Source organism: Cornus florida, unplaced genomic scaffold (genome assembly GCF_030987335.1).
Source record: "Cornus florida cultivar Cherokee Brave unplaced genomic scaffold, ASM3098733v1 CherokeeBrave_3.0.0_Hap2_Chr03, whole genome shotgun sequence".
Lineage (NCBI taxonomy): Eukaryota > Viridiplantae > Streptophyta > Magnoliopsida > Cornales > Cornaceae > Cornus > Cornus florida.
In genome coordinates, this window is record NW_026775573.1 from 58,118,136 (window position 1) to 58,141,989 (window position 23,854).

Below are 23,854 nucleotides of genomic sequence, written 5' to 3' on the forward strand. Positions count from 1 at the left end.
TAAATTTCTGTCTGTTACCTTGTTTTATAATTTCTGAATACATAACTCAACATGTCTCATAATTCACTGAAAACAAACTAGGAAGTATCATAAATTGCTTCTCCTTCTGTGTTTACATGCCAACAACAGCAGGTGAAGCACACTGGGTGCTAGTTGACACTTCCCGACACGACAAAGGAGGAACAAGCGTTCTCTGATGGTCCGTGTGCTGCTTCTTCCTCCTCTTCGCTTCGTGATGTTCTTGTTTCTTGAGATCTTCCATACAGTGAGCGTCAGCGATGCATCTAAATGTTTTGGATTTCCCCGAGTAGTATCTGGACAAGCCTCTTCTGCTGAACAACAGAGTTCCATTACAGTTGTGTTACTAGAAATGGATTCACAATCAAAGGATCAAAAACATATCAATGACTGTAATAATTCTTACTTTTGTGGAAGGTTGGTCCTCAGAGCACCCATGTCGAAGGTCCTCATGTCATCAGCTTCTTTCTCCATACTGGTGTTGAGAGAGAGAGAGAGAGAGAGGTCTATAGTATGTTTGAATGGGGATGAAAGTCGGGGTTATTAACGGTTATAGGGAATATGATAATGATAGGGATAAGGGTTCACGCGACAAATATGAATTGGTTCAGAGCATCTAATTAAAACTATGCTTGTTTTTTCAGTTCACGGTTTTGATAAACTTATCCACAAATCGTAGTATTTTCGAGGTGGACCTCATGGTTATTTATTAAGGTAAAAAATAATGCATACATCACATTATTATGTAGCTTGGATTAAAATATTTTTGTTTTATTTATTTATTTTTTAAAATGAGACCACAAGCATTGATCAAAGTTGATGGTTCATTTTTGGTCTAATTTAGTTAAAGAAAAGATAAAAAGGGGAAAAACGTTAAAGAAAGGTTAAATAATTGAGTTTTGATACAAAATTGTGGTTGTCTTTGTGAATAATTAAATGAAATTATTTACATTGTTGCATTTTTCATGCTTCTTCATCATTGAATGCATACATTTTTGGAATAGTATTAACAAAAACATAACTTTATCCTTTCCAGTATTGAAGTCTTTTTATTTTTATTTTTTATTATTTGTTTAAAATTAGTGTTAAATTTTTTAAAAATAATTTAATGTTAACAAACATGTTTTTCTGTTTATTATTTTTAAAATAAGACAAACATTTACATTATTAAACAATATATGTATTTATCGATAAACAAAAGTTACATATAAATACTCATTGTGTTTGAGTTTAAACAAAAAACAAAAACAATTATCAAACATGGCCTAATTTAGTGGACCTGCTAATGTAATTTTGCCACGGAAGATGGTAAGAAAAGAAGAAAAAGGTTGGGGCAAAAAACAATAAAATAAATAAAATAAAATTCAGCACACAAACTTTGACTTCCAAGGTCTGGGTAAAGTACAAACTTCAATATTTGTGTTTATTTGTTGTTAAAGTGTGAAGAACATTTACAAGGAAGAACATTTTCCTCTTTTCTTTATTTATATCGGCTCACTAAGCTCTGCCCCTCTCCGTCTGTCAACTGATTAATTGATCAAGGAAGGAGGAATCTTAATTTCTTCCGGAATTACAGGTACAAAGTTCTACCTTTGCAACACACTTGCTCTGTATTACAAGTTAATTACATATATATCATTACACATTTATTTATTATTATTTATTTATTGGTATGTTTTGTCTTCTTTCTACTTCAATTTGTTGTGTAAGAGAAACCATAAAGTTAATATATGTAATGGTAAATCTATCTGGGAGAACAATCATATGTATATGTAATAGTAAATCTATCTGGGAGAACAATCATATGTTATACATATATATCACTTAAGAAAGCTGCTATGCAAAGGAATCTTCATGATCATCAGTAGATACTAGATACAAAAGAGACGGGCTCCGGTGATATGAACACTCTGAATCGAATACATAAAATCGGGGAACAGATATTCGCTCCCAACGATGCAATACCTATACGAAGTTCATGATCAAAATATATATATCTACAACTTATTTTTCCCCCAATCTTCACAAACGAACCCATTGAATAGGGAGGAAGAGATTTAGAGATCATAGGTCACACTGTGATAGATCAGAATTAAAATAGAACACACCAAACCCCGTAAATCTCTATGCCTCTCCAGATTAGAAGAAGAAAAGCAAAATGTGGAAATAACAAAACCTTGGAAGTCAGGATTTATTTAGGGGGTATTTGTCACACTAGGGGTTATCTACAATATTGTAAGGGCTTTTTTTTATTTTTTATTTTATTTATTTATTTTTTATTATATATATAGAAAAAAAAAGAAGAAGTTTGGCCTATAGTTTATTCCTTTATTTATTTATTGAATTCTTAAAAAAATACTTATTGTGCTTGTACAGATTGCATATAACCTTGTTCATTCATCTCCTTGATTTTGTTCAATGGCTGCTATAAGATCCCAAGAACCGTCCTCAATTCGGTGTTCTTATCATATTTTCTTGAGCTTTAGAGGTGAAGACACCCGAAAGACCTTTGCCGATCACCTTTATACAGCTCTGCTACATGCTGGATTACGCACATTTAGGGATGATGATGGACTTGCGAGAGGAGATGATATCTCCAAAGAACTGATAAAGGCAATTGAAGAGTCGAAGATTTCAATAATTGTCTTCTCAAAAGACTATACATCTTCAACATGGTGCCTTGATGAACTTCTAAAGATCCTTGAACGCAAGAAGAGTGTTGGTCATACGATTGTGCCCGTGTTCTACCATGTAGATCCATCTCATGTTAGAAAGCAAAATGGAAGTTTTGCAAAAGCATTTGTTAAACGTGAAGAGAACTTTATGTCCGAGTCCGATGAAAGAAAAGAGCAGGGAATGAACAAGATAAAGAAGTGGAAGGAAGCTTTGACAGAAGTTGCAAATTTGGCCGGGCATGTTTTAGGAGATAGGTAAGCTTGTCTAATTCATTTACTTTGACATCATTTGATTCAAGTGTTCATAAAATTGAATATACATTGCTACTCAATTCATTAGCTGCATGTCTTTAGATGCTTACATTATTATCCATTCCTCTTATCTTATTTATAAGTGTTGACAGATATTTTACAAAAGCACCTTACATTAAAAAATTAAATTCACTCATTTTAGATGTTTTAATGTTGGAAAATTGATTATAGAAAAGTTATTGATTCAAAGCTAACATATGGTGTGCAATCCTTCTTATATGATCAGGAACTTTTCTACATTGCTTGAAAAACTAGAAATTGCTTAGAATATAAGGGGAATTGTACATCATATGTTAACAATACGGTATAAAGCAATGAGGACTTCAAAGCTACATATCTATATAATTTCCTAAACATAATTTGTGTGCAATTTCTTATGCATCTTTATATTGATTCATTTTAAAAATTTTAATTAGGAGTGATTCTCGTTTTTTAACAAACTTGTTTAGCAATTTAAAAGGCCCGAGATCCAAAACCCAAACCTACCCAATAAATTAATAGGCTGGAACTTAGGTGTTGATGTTGGTTTGGATTGGGTTAAAGCCCAATTGATCTTGTTCTAGACGCAACCGAATTTAGCTCTATTTTGGCTCCCTAGTCAATGGAAAGGTGGACAGGGAAAGGACCATTTGGCCTTTGTTAAAAGAGTCATCGTGCTCTTCTGAACGTTCCCAAACTACTTATCAAAAAAAAAAAAAAAAATAGACACCATTGCTAAACGATCTTTTATTGAGATGTTCGAAACTATGGTACATGGATTCTTTAAAAGTAGGTGAAGTACCCATTGCGACATACATTATTTGGACATGGGTATGGGATATGTGTCCAATGCTTTTGGTTAGACATAGTCTTAAAAAAACATGTCCAATAATTTAATTTTATTATATTATTGCTTCAAAATGAGTGAAATGCCTATACTAAACACTTTGTTACATAAAGACATTATTTTATTAAGAAAATAAAATAAAAATAGTAAATAATATAAATATTTAGCATGGGTCCTTTTATTTGAAATTTGACAATTCTGACTTGTGGATATATACCTGCACTCGACACACGTACCCAAGTCGGTTAGAAAGCCCCCCGTCTTTTTTTTTCCTCACTATGGTAGGGATCCAAATAACTCACTTCTCGTTACCATAAACTTACAAAGACTATACAGTCTTAAAGTCGTCGTATGGTGTGCTTTTACAATCTATTATTAAGACACCGGATCTCTTCCAACCCCTTATCACTGGTTAAGATCAACATGGTGAAACTATAATAACGTTAAATATTTACATCAAAACCTAATAAATATGATACTTGGTAGTATTAAATATACTTCAATATATAAGTATACTAGTACTAACTTATTAATCATATATATATATATATCGTAGTAATTAAGAATCTACAAATATATTTTTCTAGGTAATCATAAGTAATTAAACACAATTGTCTATTTATATATTTATATGTCCTGAATTACTCTCAATAAAGGACTATTATTGGTCTGAATTAACTTAGTCTGGATGTTATTGGTTCAAACTAACTCAATTTGAGATAGGTTGTAGCCCCTTCTAGGCCTATAATTGAGTTCGACTACAAGCCTGGAAGAGCATGGATCGAAGTTAAAGCCCAATAACCTGATTTTACTTCAACCTATGGCGTGGGCCTCGGTGTGATAATTTTTATTGGATCAGTCCACAGAGTAGTTTAAGCCCAATAGGCTTGGTCCCGAGTCACAAAATCTTAACAGCTTTAGATACTTACTCTTAATCAATTAACTAAGTCTGTTAACTCTCTTCTATCAATAGTTGGTACTCATTAGAGTAATGGTTTGGTTAGCAAAATAAGACCAATTTTCAAATTAACTTTTGAAAGAGACTACTACAAAATGTATAAATTGTAGGACTCACATTTTTTATTCTTTAAAAAAATATTTCTTTGAAAACATGAATTTAAATTGCTTCAATGAATCAAATCTAGATGTTTTAAATGACATGAAACCACGTGGAAGAATAAAGTCAATAATTAATAAATAGAAATTAGAAGATTAAACTTTAAGAATGGAAATGTTGTTTAAGTTTGTGAACAATACGAAACCCTAGAGTGAGAATTTTGGAATAGAAATTATTATTATTATTTTTTTGATGATTAAAATAAATTAATTACAAAGCTTGATTAGTTTGCAAAACAAGAATTATAGAGCTTGATTAGTTGAGTTAGAAAAAAAATTAAAACAAAACCCATACACACAGAATTGCAGTTGCAGAGAGAGAGAGACTAGGGCAATTGGGAGGCTGAAATGATTTGCCCTAAAAAAAATATTGCAAAGTTGAGAATGAGTATAGAGATGGAGGCGTTTGGGAGGCTGAAATGATTTGCCCTAAAAAAAAAATAAAACAAAACCCATGCAAGTTCGCAGTTGCAGAGAGAGAGCGAGAATAGAGATGGAGGCGTTTGGGAGGTGGAAATGATTTGCCCTAAAAAAAATTAAAACAAATCCCATACAAGTTTGCCGTTGCAGAGAGAGAGAGAGTGAGAATAGAGATGGAGGCATTTGGGAGGCTGAAATGATTTTCCCTAAAAAAAAATAAAACAAAACCCATAACAGTTTGTAGTTGCAGAGAGAGAGATCGAGAATAGAGATGGAGGCGTTTGGGAGGCTGAAATGATTTGCCCTAAAAAAAATTAAAACAAAACCCATACTCACAATCTAAATTGCAGAGTTCAAAAAAATTTTAGATTTTGAACTTCTGATTCTTGTAGATTTTGTAGTTTGCAGTTGCACAGAGAGAGAGCGAGAGGGGGGGGGGGGGGGGGGGGGGGGGGGCGGGTTTTGAACTTTTGATCCTTGTAGATTTTGTGTTTGCAGTTGCATAGAGAGAGAGGGAGCAAGTTCCAGAGTTGAGAACGATAATAGAAACGGATGTGATTGGGAGGCTGAAATGATTTGCCCGAATAAAAATTATCTCCGCTACAGTAAAAAAGATGGGCCTGGAACAACATAGAATACCAAATTGTTGTTCCACCTTTTGGGCCAAATAGTGGATGTGTTTTGAAAGTGTTCCACTACTGTTGAGAACATAACAAGACGGGCCAAACAACATGTGTTCTGAAATGGGCTACTGTAGCACTGTAGGGAACAACACAGAATATGGTAGAACAAACACCAAATAGGCCCTTGAAATTCCTTTCTCAAGCTAGATTCGGAATTTCGTGGATATTCTTGCATTTTGCTACAAATACTTTTTTTCCCTTTCTGATAAATATCTTTAACAATCACTGACTATGTAATTCTATTAATTCAAGATTTTAGAATATTTAACATGCTGCATGAATATATTTGAGTGGTAATGGCTAAACTAAACAACATGAAATTTATTGTGTGTGTATAAATATTTCATTTTCATTTAACTTCTTGATTCATTTCAAAATACATTATGTTTGTATTCTTTCTTTTGGTTCCCTTTCCCATTCCAATTGTTATTTAGAGGTTCGAGTCAATTTTTATCCAAGGAATCATTATTATCTCTTGTTTGCGTTTTCATTAACTCCTTGATTCCTTTCAGCTGACAAGGAGTTTGCAATTTTTAGGTATGAGTCAAATTTTATTCAAGGAATTGTTAAAGATATTGGAAGCAAATTGAATCGCACAATATTGAGTGTTTGTTCATATCCAGTTGGATTAGATTTTCGTATAAAAGACATTAATTTGTGGTTGCAAGATGGATCAAACAAAGTCGGAATAGTGGCAATCTGTGGGATGCGTGGAATAGGGAAAACAACCATTGCAAAAATTGTATATAACCTAAACTTTGACAGATTTGAAGGTTGCAGTTTTCTTGCAAATGTAAGAGAAACATCAGAAGAAGCCAGTGGTCTGATCTGCTTACAAAGACAACTTCTTTCAGATATTTTAAAGGGGAAAAAAATAAAAATTAGCAATGTTGATGAAGGAATCATAAAGATAAGAGAAGCTATTTGCTGCAAAAGAATTTTACTTGTTCTTGATGATGTGGATGACCGAGACCAATTAAATGCTCTACTCACAATGAGGAGTTGGTTTCAACAAGGAAGTAAAATTATCATAACAACTACAAATGAACAATTGCTCAGGGCACATGAACTGCAAATTCAGTATGAAGTCAAGGATTTAACTGATGATGAATCGTTTCAACTCTTCAATTGGCATGCCTTTGGACAAGACCACCCCATTGAAGGATATATGGAGCACACAAAAAAGGTTGTCCAGTACTGCAGTGGGCATCCTTTAGCTCTTCAAATTTTGGGTTCTTCTCTATGTGGGAGAAGTGTAGATGTGTGGGAAAGTGCAATAAAGAAACTGGAAGCAATTCCTGACAGCCAGATCCTAAAAAAGTTCAAAATAAGCTTTGATTCTTTACAAGATGACCATGATAAAAATTTATTTCTTGACATTTCTTGTTTCTTTGTTAGAATGGACAAAGATTTCATAATTACAATATTAGATGAATGTGATTTTTGCACAAAGGTTGGGATTCAGAATCTCATCGATAGATGTCTCTTAAACAATCGATGGACAAAACAAGTTGACAATGCATCAGTTGATTAGAGATATGGGAAGAGAGATTGTACGCCAAGAATCACCGAAGGAACCTGGGAAGCGTAGCAGAGTGTGGCACCATAAGGATGCCTTAAATTTATTAAGAGAAAAAACTGTAAGAAACATGCCTCTCATGTCTTTTTTATTTTTATTTTTTTTAAAATTTTTTTACTAGTCTGTTACTTATCAACCTCTCTTATGATCAGGGCACGGAAAAGATTGAAGGCCTCATCCTAAATTTGCATGTGTCCAGGCAAGACTGGCCTGCTCATAATTTATTTAGTTTAGATAATTCAAAAGGACGTCATTCTGAAGATTTCTTGACAAATTAACATTTTCTTGTGGAAGCAATTCATCAGAGCGCCGTCGTTTAGGCATCTTCTCTTGGTTCCCCACGAACTCTGCCTCGACAGAATCATTGTCCACATCAAAGGAAGTATACTTAAAAACTGATGAATTTTCAAGGATGCCCAAATTAAGAATACTCCATCTCAACAATGCATTTGTAACTGGTGATTACAAAGAATTTCCAAGGAAGTTAAGATGGTTGTGTTGGCAAGGGTTTCCTTTAAAATCGATACCCAATGAGTTCATTTTAGAGAGCCTAGTCGCTCTCGATATGCGATATAGCTGTTTGAAACAAGTTTGGAAGGGAATCAAGGTATAATACTAACTTATTTATCTTTTTCCTTTTCTGAAGGATTGATGTAAATATTCATTTTAATCAATTTCCTACTTTTTGACAACAGGTGCTCCCATCATTGAGAATCCTCGACCTTAGCCATTCCCATGGCCTTACAAATACGCCCAATTTCTCAGAAGTCCCAAATCTTGAGAGATTGTTTCTTAAAGATTGCATAAATTTGATGGAGGTTCACGAATCCATTGCAAAATTAGAGAGACTTGTTCTGTTAAATCTAGAAGGCTGCAAGAATCTCAGGAATCTTCCTACAAAAATTGGTCAGCTAAAATCTCCTGAGAAACTCATACTCTCTGGTTGCTCAAATCTTAACATGGAACCTTTAAAGGTTCTTGCCGATGGTGTTGCAATAAAACTACTACCCTATAGCAGCAGTGACATAGAATCATGGCATTCACGCTGGTTCTCTTGGGTTCTTAGACCAAGAAAATCTCCAGAATCGATCAGTTCTTCATTGGTTTGCTTGCCACGCTCATTAGTAAGCTTGAATCTTGCACACTGCAATTTGTCAGATAATGCCATTCCGAGGGATCTTGGTAGCCTGTCCCTGTTGCAGAACTTGAATCTAGGGGGAAATCCAATCAGTAGACTTCCAGAGAGCATCAAGGGTCTCACCATGCTCCACAGACTTAAGTTAGAGGAGTGCACAAGACTCCAAATGCTTCCAGAGCTACCAATGAGTTTACAAATATTGCATTTAGCCGATTGTAGGTCACTGGAAGTAATGATAAATCTTCCAAATCTATTTAGATCACTGTCCATGAACGCGTTTGGATGTGAAAAACTAGTAGAGGTTCAGAACTTGTTCAGGTTAGAACCTATTTGTAACATTGATGCGGAAATGATCAAGAATTGGGGATTGGTTGAGTTGGAATCCATGGGAAAGGTTGAGGTGAAATTGTTCAATCGCCTGATAGATCAGCGCAATATTGGTCCCATCCAGGTGCTGTCTCTCTCTCACTCTATATATATATATATATATATCTGTCTCTCGCTCTCTCCTATTGTAATTGAAGTTATGATGATTTGCATGGATCAGGCACTGTATGAAAGCGGAATAGTCAGCATATTTCATCCTGGAAATGAGGGTCCATGTTGGTTCAGCAAAAAGAGTACTACAATGTCCTCCATACGTTTCAATGTTCCTTCACTTCCTAATCTCAAGATCCGAGGCTTGAATGTATGCGTTGTTTATGAAGACGAGCCTGCCACCAATAAGGAGTACAATATATTCAATACATGTATGATTACAATCATCAACAAGACCAAGGATGTGAAGTGGGCCTATGACCCGGTGTGTGTAGGGATTCTAGATGAGGGGGAAAGTATGAGATGGTCAAGCCATTGGAAGATTGGGAATCAGTTGGAAGTTGGTGATGAAGTGGATGTTTCAGCAGCCATACGTGTCGGATATCAAGTAAAGGAGTTAGGAGTGGACATTGTGTATGAAGAAGAGGAGAAGGATACCCAGCTTAATAACTATACTTCTTGTCCTGATTTATCAGCATACCAGGTTTCCAAAGGTCGATACTTCCTCTGCCATTATTATAAACCGTTCTGGGCTTCGGATGACTTCATATTTGGAGAGCCGGAGACTTCTCAAGACATATATACTTTTTTTTGATAAGTAATCTCAAGACATATATACTTGAGAGGAAAAACCCCTCTCAAGTATTTAGAGTTACGAAAAAGATGGGTGCACATGTCAGATGTTGCTTAGTCATTAAAAAAATTGGCCACTCGTAAATCACCATTACTTATTCTTGTATTATCTTGTTTATTGCAAAATAGCTAAATATACCATTACTCGTTTTTAACGAATGATATTAACGGCATAATGATTAATTTGTCAATAATTTTTTTTATAACTATACAAACTTAGTTGATTATATGGACCAAATTCTTTTTCCCAACAATTTAAAACACAAAAACCATTTTATTTTGATACTAAGGATAACTTTTTCTCCACCTTGTGAATGTTTGTATGTTTTTAAACTCTTAAATGAATTTTTTAAACTAACTATTATATTTTTTAAACTTAAATTTTTTTTTACCAAACATGTTTGTATGTTTTTACTTCCAAAAATACTATTCAAAATACCATACAACAAAACGCTTGTTTTGTTTTGGATTAAAACGAAAACACAAAAACAAAATGGGTACCAAATAGACCCTTACTTAATGTTGTTGAATATTGACTGCTAGAGAACAACACACACATAAATAACTACTTCTCAGCAAAAAGAAAATGTTCTTAATTGAGACAGATGTATTGTACTCGTAAAGTAGTACTTCGTTCTCGACTTTCTTGATTTATCTGTATTATACTCGTAAGGTACTTCATTCTCGACTTTCTTGATTTTTGAATTTCTAATTGCTGTGTCCATTATAAAACGGCTATCAGCACACCATCAATCATAAAAGGACCATTGGGCACATTACTCACAAATGCAACCATATCCATTGATGAGACAAGGTCTTATAATTGTGATGAGCTTGAAACTTCAGTTTTCAACTTTTGAATTAAGTGGATGCCACATCTGGGCTTTTTGTGGTTGATCAGAACGGACTCTAAAAGTTGAACTCAAACTCGGCTCATCATTATTTTGAAATTGGCGGACCTGGCTAAAATGATTTTGTTTTAATAAAATAAATAAATCTTGATATCATATTTGTGTTTCAAGATAAATCTCGAGATAGGTTTTATTTTATTCATGAACATGTAATAACCTAATAGAGAAAAAAATATTAAATACTCTAGGGTGGTACCAATTATAGAGTACCCCCAACTTAAACATATTTACTAGGCCAGAGTACTACATACATGGTACATATACGGTATTCTTGAGATGAATTGTTTGCACCAAACAGGAATCGATCTTGAGACCTATAAACATATACGAGCTAATATTCACTAACATAAACGAGTTTATACGAGTTCATGTTCACACGAGCCAAACTTAATCCCATCCACCTTTGATTATCCACTCAACCCTGATTTCTGTACTTTCTAACTTTTTTCTTAATAACCAACATAACAACAGTTTAAAGCCGGTCCCACCTACACAGGGTACGAGAAAGATTTGCTAAAACATAGTACATTATCTAAGATGAAAATAAATACATTCTCATCCTGTAGTATGGACAAAGAAAAAGAAAAACAATCATTAACACTCAAATTCAGAGCCTCACTTCTTGTGGTGGTCCTGGTTACTCCATTTGCAAATTTTACTCGAAAGATAAATACGTGGAGAAACTAATTTTACAATTTACATATGACACAAGGCCGATAGGCTATTGCTGCAAGGCATGTAGAAGACGAGAAATACCGAATAGTTGCTAGTCGTTCAGAGCCATGAACAAATTGTGCTTTCGAGCATGATCCGGAATAAGCCGATGGACAGTTTCAGCCGAGATGCCTGAAGCTCTGTCAAAAAGAATACAAGTTCTTGTAGGCATTAGAAGCCAAGTTAGAAGAAAAAAGTTTTGAATGAAAACAATATCAAGTGCTGAACATACTTTAATTTTGGAACAATGTTGACAGCTTGTTGTGAGATTTATATGTACCACTCGCAAGTGTACGAATCTTTGCAGATAGGGCTTACTTGTAAGGGTGTCGTACCCAAGGAACTTGTGTAAAATAAGTTTGTCAATAGATTTCTTAAATTCTAAATTAACTTGAAAGTATGATAATCAGATTTTGATGATTTATTCTAAATTAACTAAGTGGGAAAATAAAATAAGAACAATGATTAAATAAATAGGATGTAGAAAATAGAGAGAGAAGACTATGTGAATGACTTCACCACTAATGCCGCACCACCAGTCAATTGCATCAATTTATTGGAGATATAACATATAACATGCATAGGAAAAGTAATCATGGCTACAAGCACATATTAATTCAGCTAGAAGATAATATAATTTAAAGCTAAGCATGAACTATTTTCGATTGGCATAAACCATCTACCTAACTACTTTACTCTAGGGTGTAGTATGGTTTATCTTTTTTAGGCATAATCCATTAAATCTCTAACATTATATTTAGAGGAAAACCATTGTGTAATTATCTCATTCACAACTACAAGAAGTGAATGAGTTATGTTCAATCACAAAATTCAAATATCAAAGACAAGATAGAAAAATATTTGTAATTGAATTAAAACTTTAAATCCGATTTTTATTGAAAAGTCAATTAAAAATCCTATAGAGTACACAATCATGCATAATAATAAATGTTATCCAATAAATAAATACAATCAAACCAGTGGTGCTAAGCTAGGGCTACATCACAACCCTAGCAAAGCGTTTAGCCGAGCATCTTTGGAATAGAATTCTTCATGGTTGAGGAAGACATCTTCATCGCCATGGATTGATCCCTTCTTTCTGTTAATGCTTCCCTTCTGATCTCTGCCTCAATCTCCTCTGTATATGATATGCTCTAATGATGTAGAGAACTCCTTTTAAAAAAGAGAAATTAGCCCTAAAGTTCCATTTTTCACATAGAAGACATATATGGAAATTCTGCCAAATAAGGACTCCAAAATTCGTACAGATTTCCAGCCCAATTTTGACAAAATAAACAACTGTTTTATGAAATCCTCATGAAATACAAAGTTGTAGCACTTCAAATTTCCGATCAACCATTATGGGAATGTAGCTATTTTGATACTCGAGGAGAAAGATATAGGAAGATTACCAAAACAAGTTCAAGTTACCAACTTTGGAGAAAGTTTCCTAGTTGGAGAATGATTTTTCCTTTTCTTCTTCTTTCCATTCTCATCACATTGTGGCTTATTTTAGACTCTTTTTTAAGTGTAATTGGACTTGAATCTTCAACATTGTTCGGTCCCACGGAATGTCATCTTTTAAGGCTCGAAATCACTAGTCTTGACTGATATTATAATTAAAGCCCTGAAATAAATAAAAATAATAAAACAATGTAAAATCACAAGTAAACTACTATTAAGAGAATAAAATATGCAAGTAAAGGGGCTAAAATGTATAACATTCAGCGCCTAACACACTCCCAAACTTACATATTGCTAGTCCCATAGTAATAAAACTAAAGAAACATAAAATGCCATTTTCGTGGGAATCACGATTGCATTTAGCGTATGCAACAAGCCTTTTAAACCCATGGGTTACCCCTAGTGGAACAGTGAAATCTCATGAAGGTTTCCAGAGATGATACCCACAAACATACAAAATAATTCAATCCTCCGACAATCGACTTATTCTTATATCATCATAATTATCAAGGGGAAGACTACACAAAAGTACTTTAAAAATTTATAAACTGACAATACTCCTTAGTCCCTATTTTCATACTTCATCTCAATGTTTCCCACACACTTTATATAACAAGAATAATAACAAAAATCAATCCCCAATGTTGTGAAATTTGTGAACTAGCAAATCACCTATGTAGTAATGTCTTTTCAATTGAATCCAACTTCTATAATTTCAATTCCTCAGATCCCTTCTCAAGTTATCTTTCTATGGCAAAATATATTATTTTTTTTCTTTTCACACACATTGTATTGATTGGTTGTGCAATGTCCTATCTATTAAGCTTTCTAGAAGACTCATGTAGCAAGCTTTCAGCCAATGACTCCCATACTAGACAATCTTAGGGCATTAGGTGTAAAGACACCCCTAAGGACTTAATTGCTCAAGTTAACTAGGCTACAAACCTAGACAAACCAAATCAATTTATTTCAATTTTCTTTTTTCCTTACCCCCTACTTCTTCATGCGAACACTTTATGCTTATGAGACATGAGGCCCAATTACTCCATGAAAGGGTTTAGATATTTAATTTTTTTAAACTTTATATATGCCATAGTAACCTTCAAAGTTCACCAATTCATATCCATCCATAGTTATCAGAATTCAACCAAAAATATAAATACCCATAGATAAAATTCTAGCGTGCATGTGAAATCCATCAGGGATTGGCAAATACCAGAACTCCTATCATACTAGATAATGGGACCCACATAAGATAAATCACAAATAGTAGGGATTCAAAATGATCTCAAAAAAGAATTTTAAAAATTAGTTAAGTGTCTTAATCCCCCCAACAATGCTCAAATACTTGAATTAAAGTCAATATGCCAAAGAAATTTTATTTATGTATTTATTATTATTATTATTTTTCAAAAAAGCAACTAGAGTAGACTCCATGCCCCCAAACTTGAATTGGACAGTGTTCTCACTGGGTAAAAATCAAAAGCAAGAAAAATAACAACAAAAAAATAAAAAAATAAAAATAAAAACAAAGAATGAAAACACCTGATAGGATAGCGAAAATGGAAGAGGTGGAGCATCAGGATTAAGCCCGTTATAAATCATAAGCGCGTGCATCATGTCCATCATTGTATCCTACACAAGTAACTAAAAAATCCTACGAAACACATTAAATCTTCTTAATCTACTAAAACAAAAGATGAAATTAAAGAGAGAAAAAAAATACATAAATGAAAAAAAAAAATCCTATCTACAATTCCTACATTTAACGTTGGTAGGCAACGAGGTACCTGGATGCTTAGGTGGAGTAGATGAGATCCGTCAAAGTGACGGATTCAACTCCTTTCGTAGGCACGGAATCTTCATTGTACCAATCCTTCCGATCCGACCGAACTATCTTCTTTCTTGACACCTTCCAATTCATAATAGCATCATACCATGGTGGAAATGGCTCAATAGGAATCTTCTATGGTGGAATGTTGTGCATACTGACTACATCAAGTATGTCATTCACCTCTTCAATGCTTTTCTCCACATTAAATGACTCTGCATCAAAGTAAGATAGGCATGCTTCCAGCGGATCTTATGTTAAGGCAAATGGAGCCACCTCTTCAACACATTCGTCGATGGCATAGACAAGAAAGCAATCACTATTGTCTGAAGGGAATTGAATGGCATTGAAAATATTTAAGCGAACCTTCATATTGCCAAAAGATAAGTCCATGATGCCAGTCCTATAATTTATGCTTGCATTTGCTTTTGCAAGGAAAGAACGACCAAAGATTACTGGAATGTGCCTCCTTGGCTCTGGAACTGGCTTAGTATCTAGCACAATAAAATCCATCGGGAAGTAGAATTTATCTACTTTGATGATCACTTCTTCGATGATCCCATGAGGTTGCTTAGTTGACCTATCTGCCAATTGGATAATAATTGAGGTAGACTTCAATTCTCCCAATCTAAGTTGCAAGTAAACCGAATAAGGAAGAAGGTTTATACTTGCACCCAAATCTAGAAGAGCTCGATCCACTTGATGGTTCCCTATTGTACATAAAATTGTTGGAGCACCTGGATCCTTGAATTTTGGAGCATTGCAGTGCTGGATTATGGAACTCGTTTGCTCAGTTAGTAGTACCTTCTTGGGAGTTTGACTATTTAAACGCCTCTTCTGAGTACATATATCTTTCAAAAATTTGGCGTAAGCTGGAATTTGCTGAATTGCATCAAGCAACGGGAGATTAATCTTCACCTACTTAAATATCTCCATTATATCCTGAAGTTTGCTTGCTTGCTCCCCCATCTTTGATGTTGCTTGTAGTTTTCGAGGGAATGGCACAATTGCATGCATTGACTCAGGAGATGGCCTAGTAGTTGGAGGTGTTTCTTGTGCTTCTTTATTACGCTCCTTCTTTTCTTCAACTCTTTTCTTCCAATTTTCATCATTCTTTGCTTCTTCTTCTTCCACCTTGTTTTCAACTCTCTTACCACTTCTTAGAGCAGTAGTTCCTTGCACTTGTTCATGGTGAACCTCTTGGCCAGTAATGTCATCAATTATATGCACACCTCTTGGATTAGCCACTGGTTGACTAGGAAGCTTGCCATCTTCTCTTCTATTCAAGACTTGCGCTAGTTGGCTAACTTAAGTCTCTAACTTGGCAAGGGATTGAGATTGAGAATGAGACTGCACAAGTTGATTAGTTGGCTATAACTGCTTTGCCATCATTGCCTCGAGCATTAATAAGAATTGTTGAGGTTGACTGAAGGCATTCATAGGAGTGAACCTTTGAAGATTTGAAGTCTGAACTTGAGATTGAAAGTTGCCTTGCACCTGAGGTACTTAAGGTGGAGGAGCTAATGGCTCTGTGGCTGGACTTCTCTATGATAAGTTAGGGTGGTTTTTCCAAGCCGGATTATAAGTGTTGGAAAATATATTACCTCCGGGCCTTCCATAGGTAGCATTAACTTGCTTTTGTGGAATTTCTGAATATTGAGCTACATTTGGACAAATGGACACATGGTGAGATGGGCTGGAACAGAAACAACACACTTCAAAGCCTTGAGCATTAGTCGAATGAGGAGTAAAATTTAACTGTGAAGTCATCAATTGTTCAACTCTTTTGGTCAATGCCTCCATGTAATACCCCTAGTTTTCAAAAGGATACGATTGGAATTTAAATTTTATTTTATGTGAAATTTTAATTTGATTTTTATGGATATGTGCTTAGGTGTCAGATTTTAATTTGATTAGTGGTTTGTTTTAATTAATTGTTTTATTTAAATGGTTTGTTTTAATTAATTGCTTAATTGTAGTTTTATTTTCTTTATTTGAATTATATTCGTTTTTTTTTTAATTGTTTAAACTATTTGTTATTTTAATTGAATGAGTTAATTAGGTTTATATTATTAGTGTTTTAAATTGTAGGGTTAATTAGGTTTTCCATCGGAGGTTAGGATTTAGGGTTCCTTGGTGCTTATATATATATATTCTGTTATACTCTCAAAAGGGTTTAGAACCCTATACACGTACAGTTGAGAGAGAGAAAACAGAGAGGAACAGAGAGAGGTTGTGAGAAACAAATAGAGCCACTTTGGTGAGGGTTTGGCCGTGGCTTGAAGGACAGACGTAGGAGAAGGGAAGATGGAGCAATAGGAGATTTAACAGTGAGTTGGATCGCTGGAAAAACTTAGAACGAAGGCAACAGAGTTTTGAATCCAGAACTGTAAAGGCAAGTTCTTTCATTTCTCTCTCCCGTTGCCTGTGTTCTATGCATCCTTAGACTGTCTCTAGGGTTTTAATTGTTCATTAATTAAATTATACATGCCTGTTATATGCTAAATCAGATGTTTATATGTGTGATATTATTCGGTTATGATTCTTGTATCTCTGGTTTCCAGTTTGGAATGGAAGCATGTTTAATCGGTTAAGGATTTAAACATTGTAATTGATCTGAAATTTTGTGATCAAGTCATGGGAATGAGTTAGGGTATAAATAGGACTCTTAGGTTCAGTATTAAGGTGAACAGAGGGTCAAGAATGGTCGGAAACGAAGCTGGTAGTCAGACGGAGCAATAATGAAAGAGAGAAGGCTCGCAGAGAGGGAGAGCTGGCTCTGGAAGGCAAAGAGCCAGCTCCCCCCCATTGTAGAGCCGGCTCTAGGAGAGATAGAGCCGGCTCTACCTTTCTAGGAGGCGGCTCCATGGTTTTTGTGAGCCTGCTCTCCAATTTTGAGAGCAGGCTCTCTTGTTTCAGTGTGTTTCTAGGGGTTTTTGCGTACTGTTGGGACAAATGGGGTTCCAGAATTTGTTGTGGATGTTATCAAAGTTATAAACATTAAGTCATGATGTATTAAAACCATTAGGATGCATAATTTGAACTTTATGCTAAGGATCTTGAACAGTATAGAAGATTAAGAACAAGTTGTATACTATTAACGAATGGAGATAATTTAATTGCTTAAGTTGATGTAGCAATGTAAATGACTAATTTATGATTTAAAATCTATTTTAGATGTGTAATAGGGTCATGTAATTGTTAGACCTTATTTGCGCATAGGTTGGATCTTAATTGAGGAGCTAGTAAAATAGGTTTCATTAATTAAATGGAGTTTGTTATTTTAATTGTTGAAATGTTCTTCTGTTTATTTAATTATTGGTTAGAGCTGTTGATTTCCTGAGTTATATTTTTTTTCCTTCTCAAATTTATAAATTGACACTTTACTATTGATAATGTTGTCAACTGCTAGACTGTATTAGGGGTTAGTTGAACTTTAAGTTAGATAAATTAAAGTATCAATGACATGGATGAATTCTGTATTTCAACTTGATGAAACATTAAACTTTGTCTCGTTAATTACATGGACGGATTTTGGATTTTAACTTGACAAATTAGTAAACTTTGTCTTATTTAATTACATGGATGGATTCTGGATATTTAGTTGATGACTTGTTTAAATTCTGTGTTTGTCAACTATATGGATAATGTGGACTTTATTTGATGTACTGCTTATAATGATGCATCATTTACGGATCATATGCATGGTATGTACCGGTATGGGATGGTGACATACGGAGGGACGGATTAGATTAAAACACTAATTCCAACTCATTCATACATACGGAATGGATTAACTAAAACAGTTAAATCCTACATGGTTTCATGTCCTGTCAACTAAAACAGTTGAACGACATACTGGATGGTTGTTTATATTTCTGCGTTAGGATGGATAGGGTTTTAACTAAAACGTTTAAATCCTGATTATATGTTGTGTCTTGACCAATGAACTATTGACCGGCACAACATTGTATTTGGAAGGAACTTATATATATAATTGGAGTAGGGATTTAATTAAAACATTTAAATCCTAATTTTATGTCGTGTCATGGCAATGAATCAGTTGAGCGGCACTACATTGGTTTGGATGGGAATTTATATATATAAATTATGGTACCGCGATTTGAGCTTGAGTCTCATAGTCGACGGTTAGGGTGCGTATATGCAGTAGGATGCGTAGCTAGCTATGTTGGTTGAGGTATACCCTGTTAGGCTTAGGTAGTCATGCCCACTCAGGTGCGTATTGTATGTTACCTTCTATTCAGGTTGAGACCCTCAGCATAGTTAGTGAGAGTCCTGTAGTGTGGATATATATTTATCTATTACGGACTATATAGATATGATTGGGACGTCTAGGATGTATCAGCGTATCGGGACTCTGTTTGGATTGTACTTAGGATAGAACTTGTTCGTGGGCCTGACCCACCATTATTTTTCAGGTAACGGACGGTTTCAGGTCTTAGAGCTTGTTCGTGCTGAGCAGAGACGACTACTCATTCTACCGACGATGTCCGAGGTTCTTCATGGTTTAGCAGTGGACTTCTTTTTAGTTGTTCGCTTTCCAGTATTGGCTTTTGATTAGGGGTCCACTAGATGGATTCCCGAGTTGTATTATAATTGGAGAAGTTGGATGTAACAAACTAGTTCTTATTTATAAGATTTATTCTGAAGTTTTCAATAAAGGATTTTCGTTTAGTTTCTCTCCAGCGAATTTTATTTACTCATGTTTATCTTAATTATATTCTGTGTTCGATTATTGCTAATTTGTTTGATATCCTCGGGTAGTCGGGCGTGGGCCTGGCCAACCCGCATCCGGAAATCCGGGGGTATCACACTCCATCTGGCTCACTAGCCATTGATTTACTCCTGCTTCATTCATACTTTCTGCTTTCCTTAATATGGTAGGAGGCCTTACTACTGGAGGTAAGACATGTTGTGTAGAATTATCAAATATATTTTTGAAGAGCTGTCATGCCTCCTTTTCACTTTTTAACATAAAATTTCCACAACATGATGCATCCACCATATACCTTTGTGCCTTATTGAGCCCCTTATGAAAGAAGTTGACAAGCTGCCATTTTGGCATGTCGTGATGAGGACACTTTCAAAGGAGGTCTCTGAATCTATCCCAAGCCTCATGAAAAGGCTCGTCAGGCCCTTGAGCAAAACTAGTAATGGCATCTTGATATTGAGTAGTTCTCACCATGGGGAAGTACTTGTTCAAAAATTTCTGTCTCAACTTTGCCAATGTAGTGATGGAGTTTGTTGGAAAGGAATTAAACCAGTCATTCGCCTTGTCCTTCAATGAAAAGGAGAAAAGTATAGCTTGAGCACATCATCATCAAAACTCTGGATTTTTATTGTTCTGCACACCTGTGCAAAGTCATCCAAGTGTCGGTATGGATCCTCTTTTGATAGGCCGTAAAAAGAAGGCAGTAATTGAAGAGTACTAGCCTTAATTTCGTAGTGATAGGCCCTTACTTTAGGATACCGAACTGCAGATAAAGAGTTATATGTACCTGGTTCATAGTGATCTATTAAACGGCGAACTGCTCCTACAACAGCCCTGTTGTTCTCCAAATTATCCGCCATCTTTTCCTTTTCAAGGTCTCCAAAATCCTTCTTCAAGTGTTTGAAATAGTCACTTGAAATAGTCAGCATAATAAAAATAAAAATAAAATAAAATAAAATCCTTACTAAGATCCTAATTGAAATTAATTGTAAAATTTAATATAAGCTGTCAAGAACTAAAACAAGTCCCCGGTAACGGCGCCAAAAACTTGTTGTGAGATTTATATGTATCACTCGCAAGTGTACGAATCTTTGCAGATAGGGCTTACTTGTAAGGGTGTCGTACCCAAGGGACTTGTGTAAAATAAGTTTGTCAATAGATTTCTTAAATTCTAAATTAACTTGAAAGTAGGATAATCAGATTTTGATGATTTATTCTAAATTAACTAAGTGGGAAAATAAAATAAGAACAATGATTAAATAAATATGATGTAGAAAATAGAGAGCAAGGACTAGGGGAATGACTTCACCACTAACGTCGCACCACAAGTCAATTGCATCAATTTATTGGAAATATAACATATAACATGCAAAGAAAAATTAATTATGGCTATAAACACATATTAATTCAGCTAGAAGATAATATAATTTAAAGTTAAGTATGGACTATCTTCGATTCGCATAAAGTATCTACCTAACTACTTTACTCTAGGGTGTAGTATGGTCTATCTTTTCTAGGCATAATCCATCAAATCTCTAACATTATATTCAGAGAAAAACCATTGTATAATCATCTCATTCACAACTACAAGAAGTGAATGAGTTGTGTTCAATCACAAAATTCCAATATCAAAGACAATAGAGAAAAATATTTGTAATTGAATTAAAACTTTAAATCCGATTTTTATTGAAAAGTCAATTAAAAAATCTATAGAATACACAATCATGCATGATAATAAATGTTCTCTAATAAATAAATATAATCAAACCAGTGGTGCTAAGCTAGGGCTACATCACAACCCTAGCAAAGCGTTTAGCCGAGCATCTTTGGAATAGAATTCTTCATGGTTGAGGAAGACGTCTTCACCGCCATGGATTGATCCCTTCTTTCTTCTTAATGCTTCTCTTCTGATCTCAACCTCAATCTCCTCTGTATATGATATGCTCTAATGACGTAGAGAACTCCCTTTAAATAAGAGTAATCGGCTCTAAAGTTCCATTTTTCACATAAAAGACATATATGTAAATTCTGCCAAATAAGGACTCCAAAATTTGTACAGACTTCTAGCCCAATTTTAACAAGGTAAACAGCTGTTTTATGAAATTCTTGTGAAATAAAAAGTTATAAAACTTCGAATTTCCTATCAACATAAGTGGTAATTTAGCTATTTTGATACTCGAGGAGAGACATAAAGGCAGATTACCAAAACGGTTTCAAGTTATCAACTTTGGAGAAAGTTTCCTAGTTAGAGATGGATTCTTCCTTTTCTTCTTTTTTCCATTCTCATCACCTTGTGGCTTCTTTTGGACTCTTTTCTAAGTGTAATTGGACTTGGATCTTCAACATTGTTCGGTCCCACGGAATGTCATCTTTTAAAGCTTGAAATCACTTGTTTTGACTGATATTATAATTAAAGCCCTGAAATAAATAAAAATAATAAAACAATATAAAATCACAAGTAAACTACTACTAAGAGAATAAAACATGCAAGTAAAGGTGCTAAAATGTATAACATTCAGCACCTAACACAGCTGTTTTAATAAAGAACCAAAAATTGATGAAGGTGTAACTATGTAACATAATGTTTTCTTAAAACAAACCCATCTCTCTGCCAGGGCATCTGTTTGATCATATTAGCGTGGGTGTAGGGAATTAATGGACATTGTTATCTATTATATAAATTTACAAAAATACTAAATAGAACTTTATCCCGACTATTTACATCAGCTATATGAATCTATGATGATAATCTTTACTAATAACTTTGAAAAAGATTCATTTATCCATGAATTGATCCGATACCATGCTGAAATTCACTAGCACAAAACACGGACCCAAAGAAAGGAAACAAGTAAAAATACCTATATAAAAGAGGACAACAAAACATCTTATCATAGAGAATTTGATGTTCGTGCTCTATATGAGTATATCCTCGTTTAAGACTTTTAAGAGAAATTCTTTTATGGGCATGAGACTGCCACTTGACCTCTTCAAATGTGAGATTTGAGCAATATTTGTTCGGGATTTTGGATATTTTATACAATCTTCCATTCATATAATCTTATTAAAATTCACTTGGACTAAAACACTTATATATTCATATTACAGTATAATCATATCACAATATATATAGTATAAATAAAACAATATACTAAAATAATAGGCAGTAAAATAATAACAAACACACATTAAAGTAGTAGAGAGTAAGAAACTTCTGACCTGTTTAATGGAAAGGCACGCAATACTGCGTTGTCCTAAAGCCTTTACAGCCTCCCTACGTGCAGGTTGTGATGACTATGAAAGGCTCAAAGATACAACTCCAATGTCCTCCATGCGCACGTTCACAAAGTGACGATCACCAAGTCTTGTAGTGTCACGTTGCCCATAAACTCAGATATATATATATATATATATATATATATATATATATATATATAATATAATATAATATTTGGTTGAAGAATGAAGGAATGAGTTTTTAGAAAAAGAAACAAGAGAAATAAGATCTCGCATATTTGTTGGAATACTCTTACTAGGCTACTACATGCCTATTCACGAAAAGACTTGTCTTTTCTGAAAAGACTTTTCACCATTAACTTTTCATATCCATTCAAACATTTTATGATTAAAGAAGTTTTAAAAACTTTATTGTAAAAAACTTAACAATCCCCCACAAGTTTTTAAAACTTTTAAGAAAAATCACTTGGAGATTTAAATGTAAATATAAGTATATAAGAAATAAAATAATTGGGCAACTGAATACTATGCAATAGGTGCAAGAATCTTTCCGACTTGAACTTGCACTTAGTGTTACTATCTCTATCTGAGGAACCTGAGAGACTAGGTTTTGAACTCGGCCCCTTTAATCAGACTTCAACATGTAACACATATAATATTGACTTAAGACTTGGTTAGTGGTATAGCGTTATTAATGGCCATGCGCTGGTATCTTGATTCTCATGAGAGTTACTAGAGAACAACCCAATTCTCATAGTTGCGGCCTCACGACATCTCTCACTTAGGTGAGTCCTCCAAAGATACATGTGACCTATACCTTGCAAGAGTTTGCTTGCCTCGGGCTCATTCAGGGCAAAACCCTTCCTAACATCACATTAAACAGCACTAGTGCCACAGGGATGGGTAGGAGTGGATCTTCATGAGAAACCTCCTAAAAGATAGTGCTATAAATAAGTCACGCAGTGCGGATTATTTCTACCCGTTGAACCTAATTCATGGGATCTCCAATCACAAAGGACGGGTTACTT

General features: G+C 34.5%; 2 protein-coding genes and 1 pseudogene across 2 annotated transcripts; 1 reads left to right on the plus strand and 2 right to left on the minus strand.

The window, feature by feature from the left end:
• Nucleotides 1-3: 3 nt before the first annotated feature.
• LOC132300600 (protein OXIDATIVE STRESS 3 LIKE 4-like) lies at nucleotides 4-528 on the minus strand. The gene is made up of 2 exons (XM_059797768.1): nucleotides 425-528; nucleotides 4-329 (listed from the first exon to the last, which is right to left on the minus strand). Exons 1-2 carry the CDS (start codon nucleotides 490-492, stop codon nucleotides 113-115), a joined length of 285 nt encoding a protein of 94 aa, XP_059653751.1. The 5' UTR covers nucleotides 493-528; the 3' UTR covers nucleotides 4-112.
• Nucleotides 529-1,120: 592 nt separating this feature from the next.
• LOC132300601 (disease resistance protein RPV1-like) lies at nucleotides 1,121-10,101 on the plus strand (annotated as a pseudogene).
• A 5,008-nt stretch (nucleotides 10,102-15,109) lies between these two features.
• On the minus strand, nucleotides 15,110-16,660 carry LOC132301639 (uncharacterized). The gene is made up of 3 exons (XM_059798877.1): nucleotides 16,462-16,660; nucleotides 15,815-16,104; nucleotides 15,110-15,739 (listed from the first exon to the last, which is right to left on the minus strand). The coding sequence occupies exons 1-3, from the start codon at nucleotides 16,658-16,660 to the stop codon at nucleotides 15,110-15,112; spliced, it is 1,119 nt and encodes a 372-aa protein (XP_059654860.1).
• Nucleotides 16,661-23,854: the final 7,194 nt, after the last annotated feature.

Excerpts from the sequence above, each read along its gene's own strand:
- LOC132301639 (XM_059798877.1), bottom strand. The coding sequence starts at position 16,660 with ATGGAGGCATTGACCAAAAGAGTTGAACAATTGATGACTTCACAGTTA. Across the intron at positions 16,105-16,461 it reads TACCTATGGAAGGCCCGGAG|TGGCTAATCCAAGAGGTGTG; the intron begins GTAATATATTTT and ends CTAGTCAACCAG. Across the intron at positions 15,740-15,814 it reads CATCAAAGATGGGGGAGCAA|CAAATTCCAGCTTACGCCAA; the intron begins GCAAGCAAACTT and ends GATGCAATTCAG.
- LOC132300600 (XM_059797768.1), bottom strand. The coding sequence starts at position 492 with ATGGAGAAAGAAGCTGATGACATGAGGACCTTCGACATGGGTGCTCTG. Across the intron at positions 330-424 it reads AGGACCAACCTTCCACAAAA|AAGAGGCTTGTCCAGATACT; the intron begins GTAAGAATTATT and ends GTTGTTCAGCAG.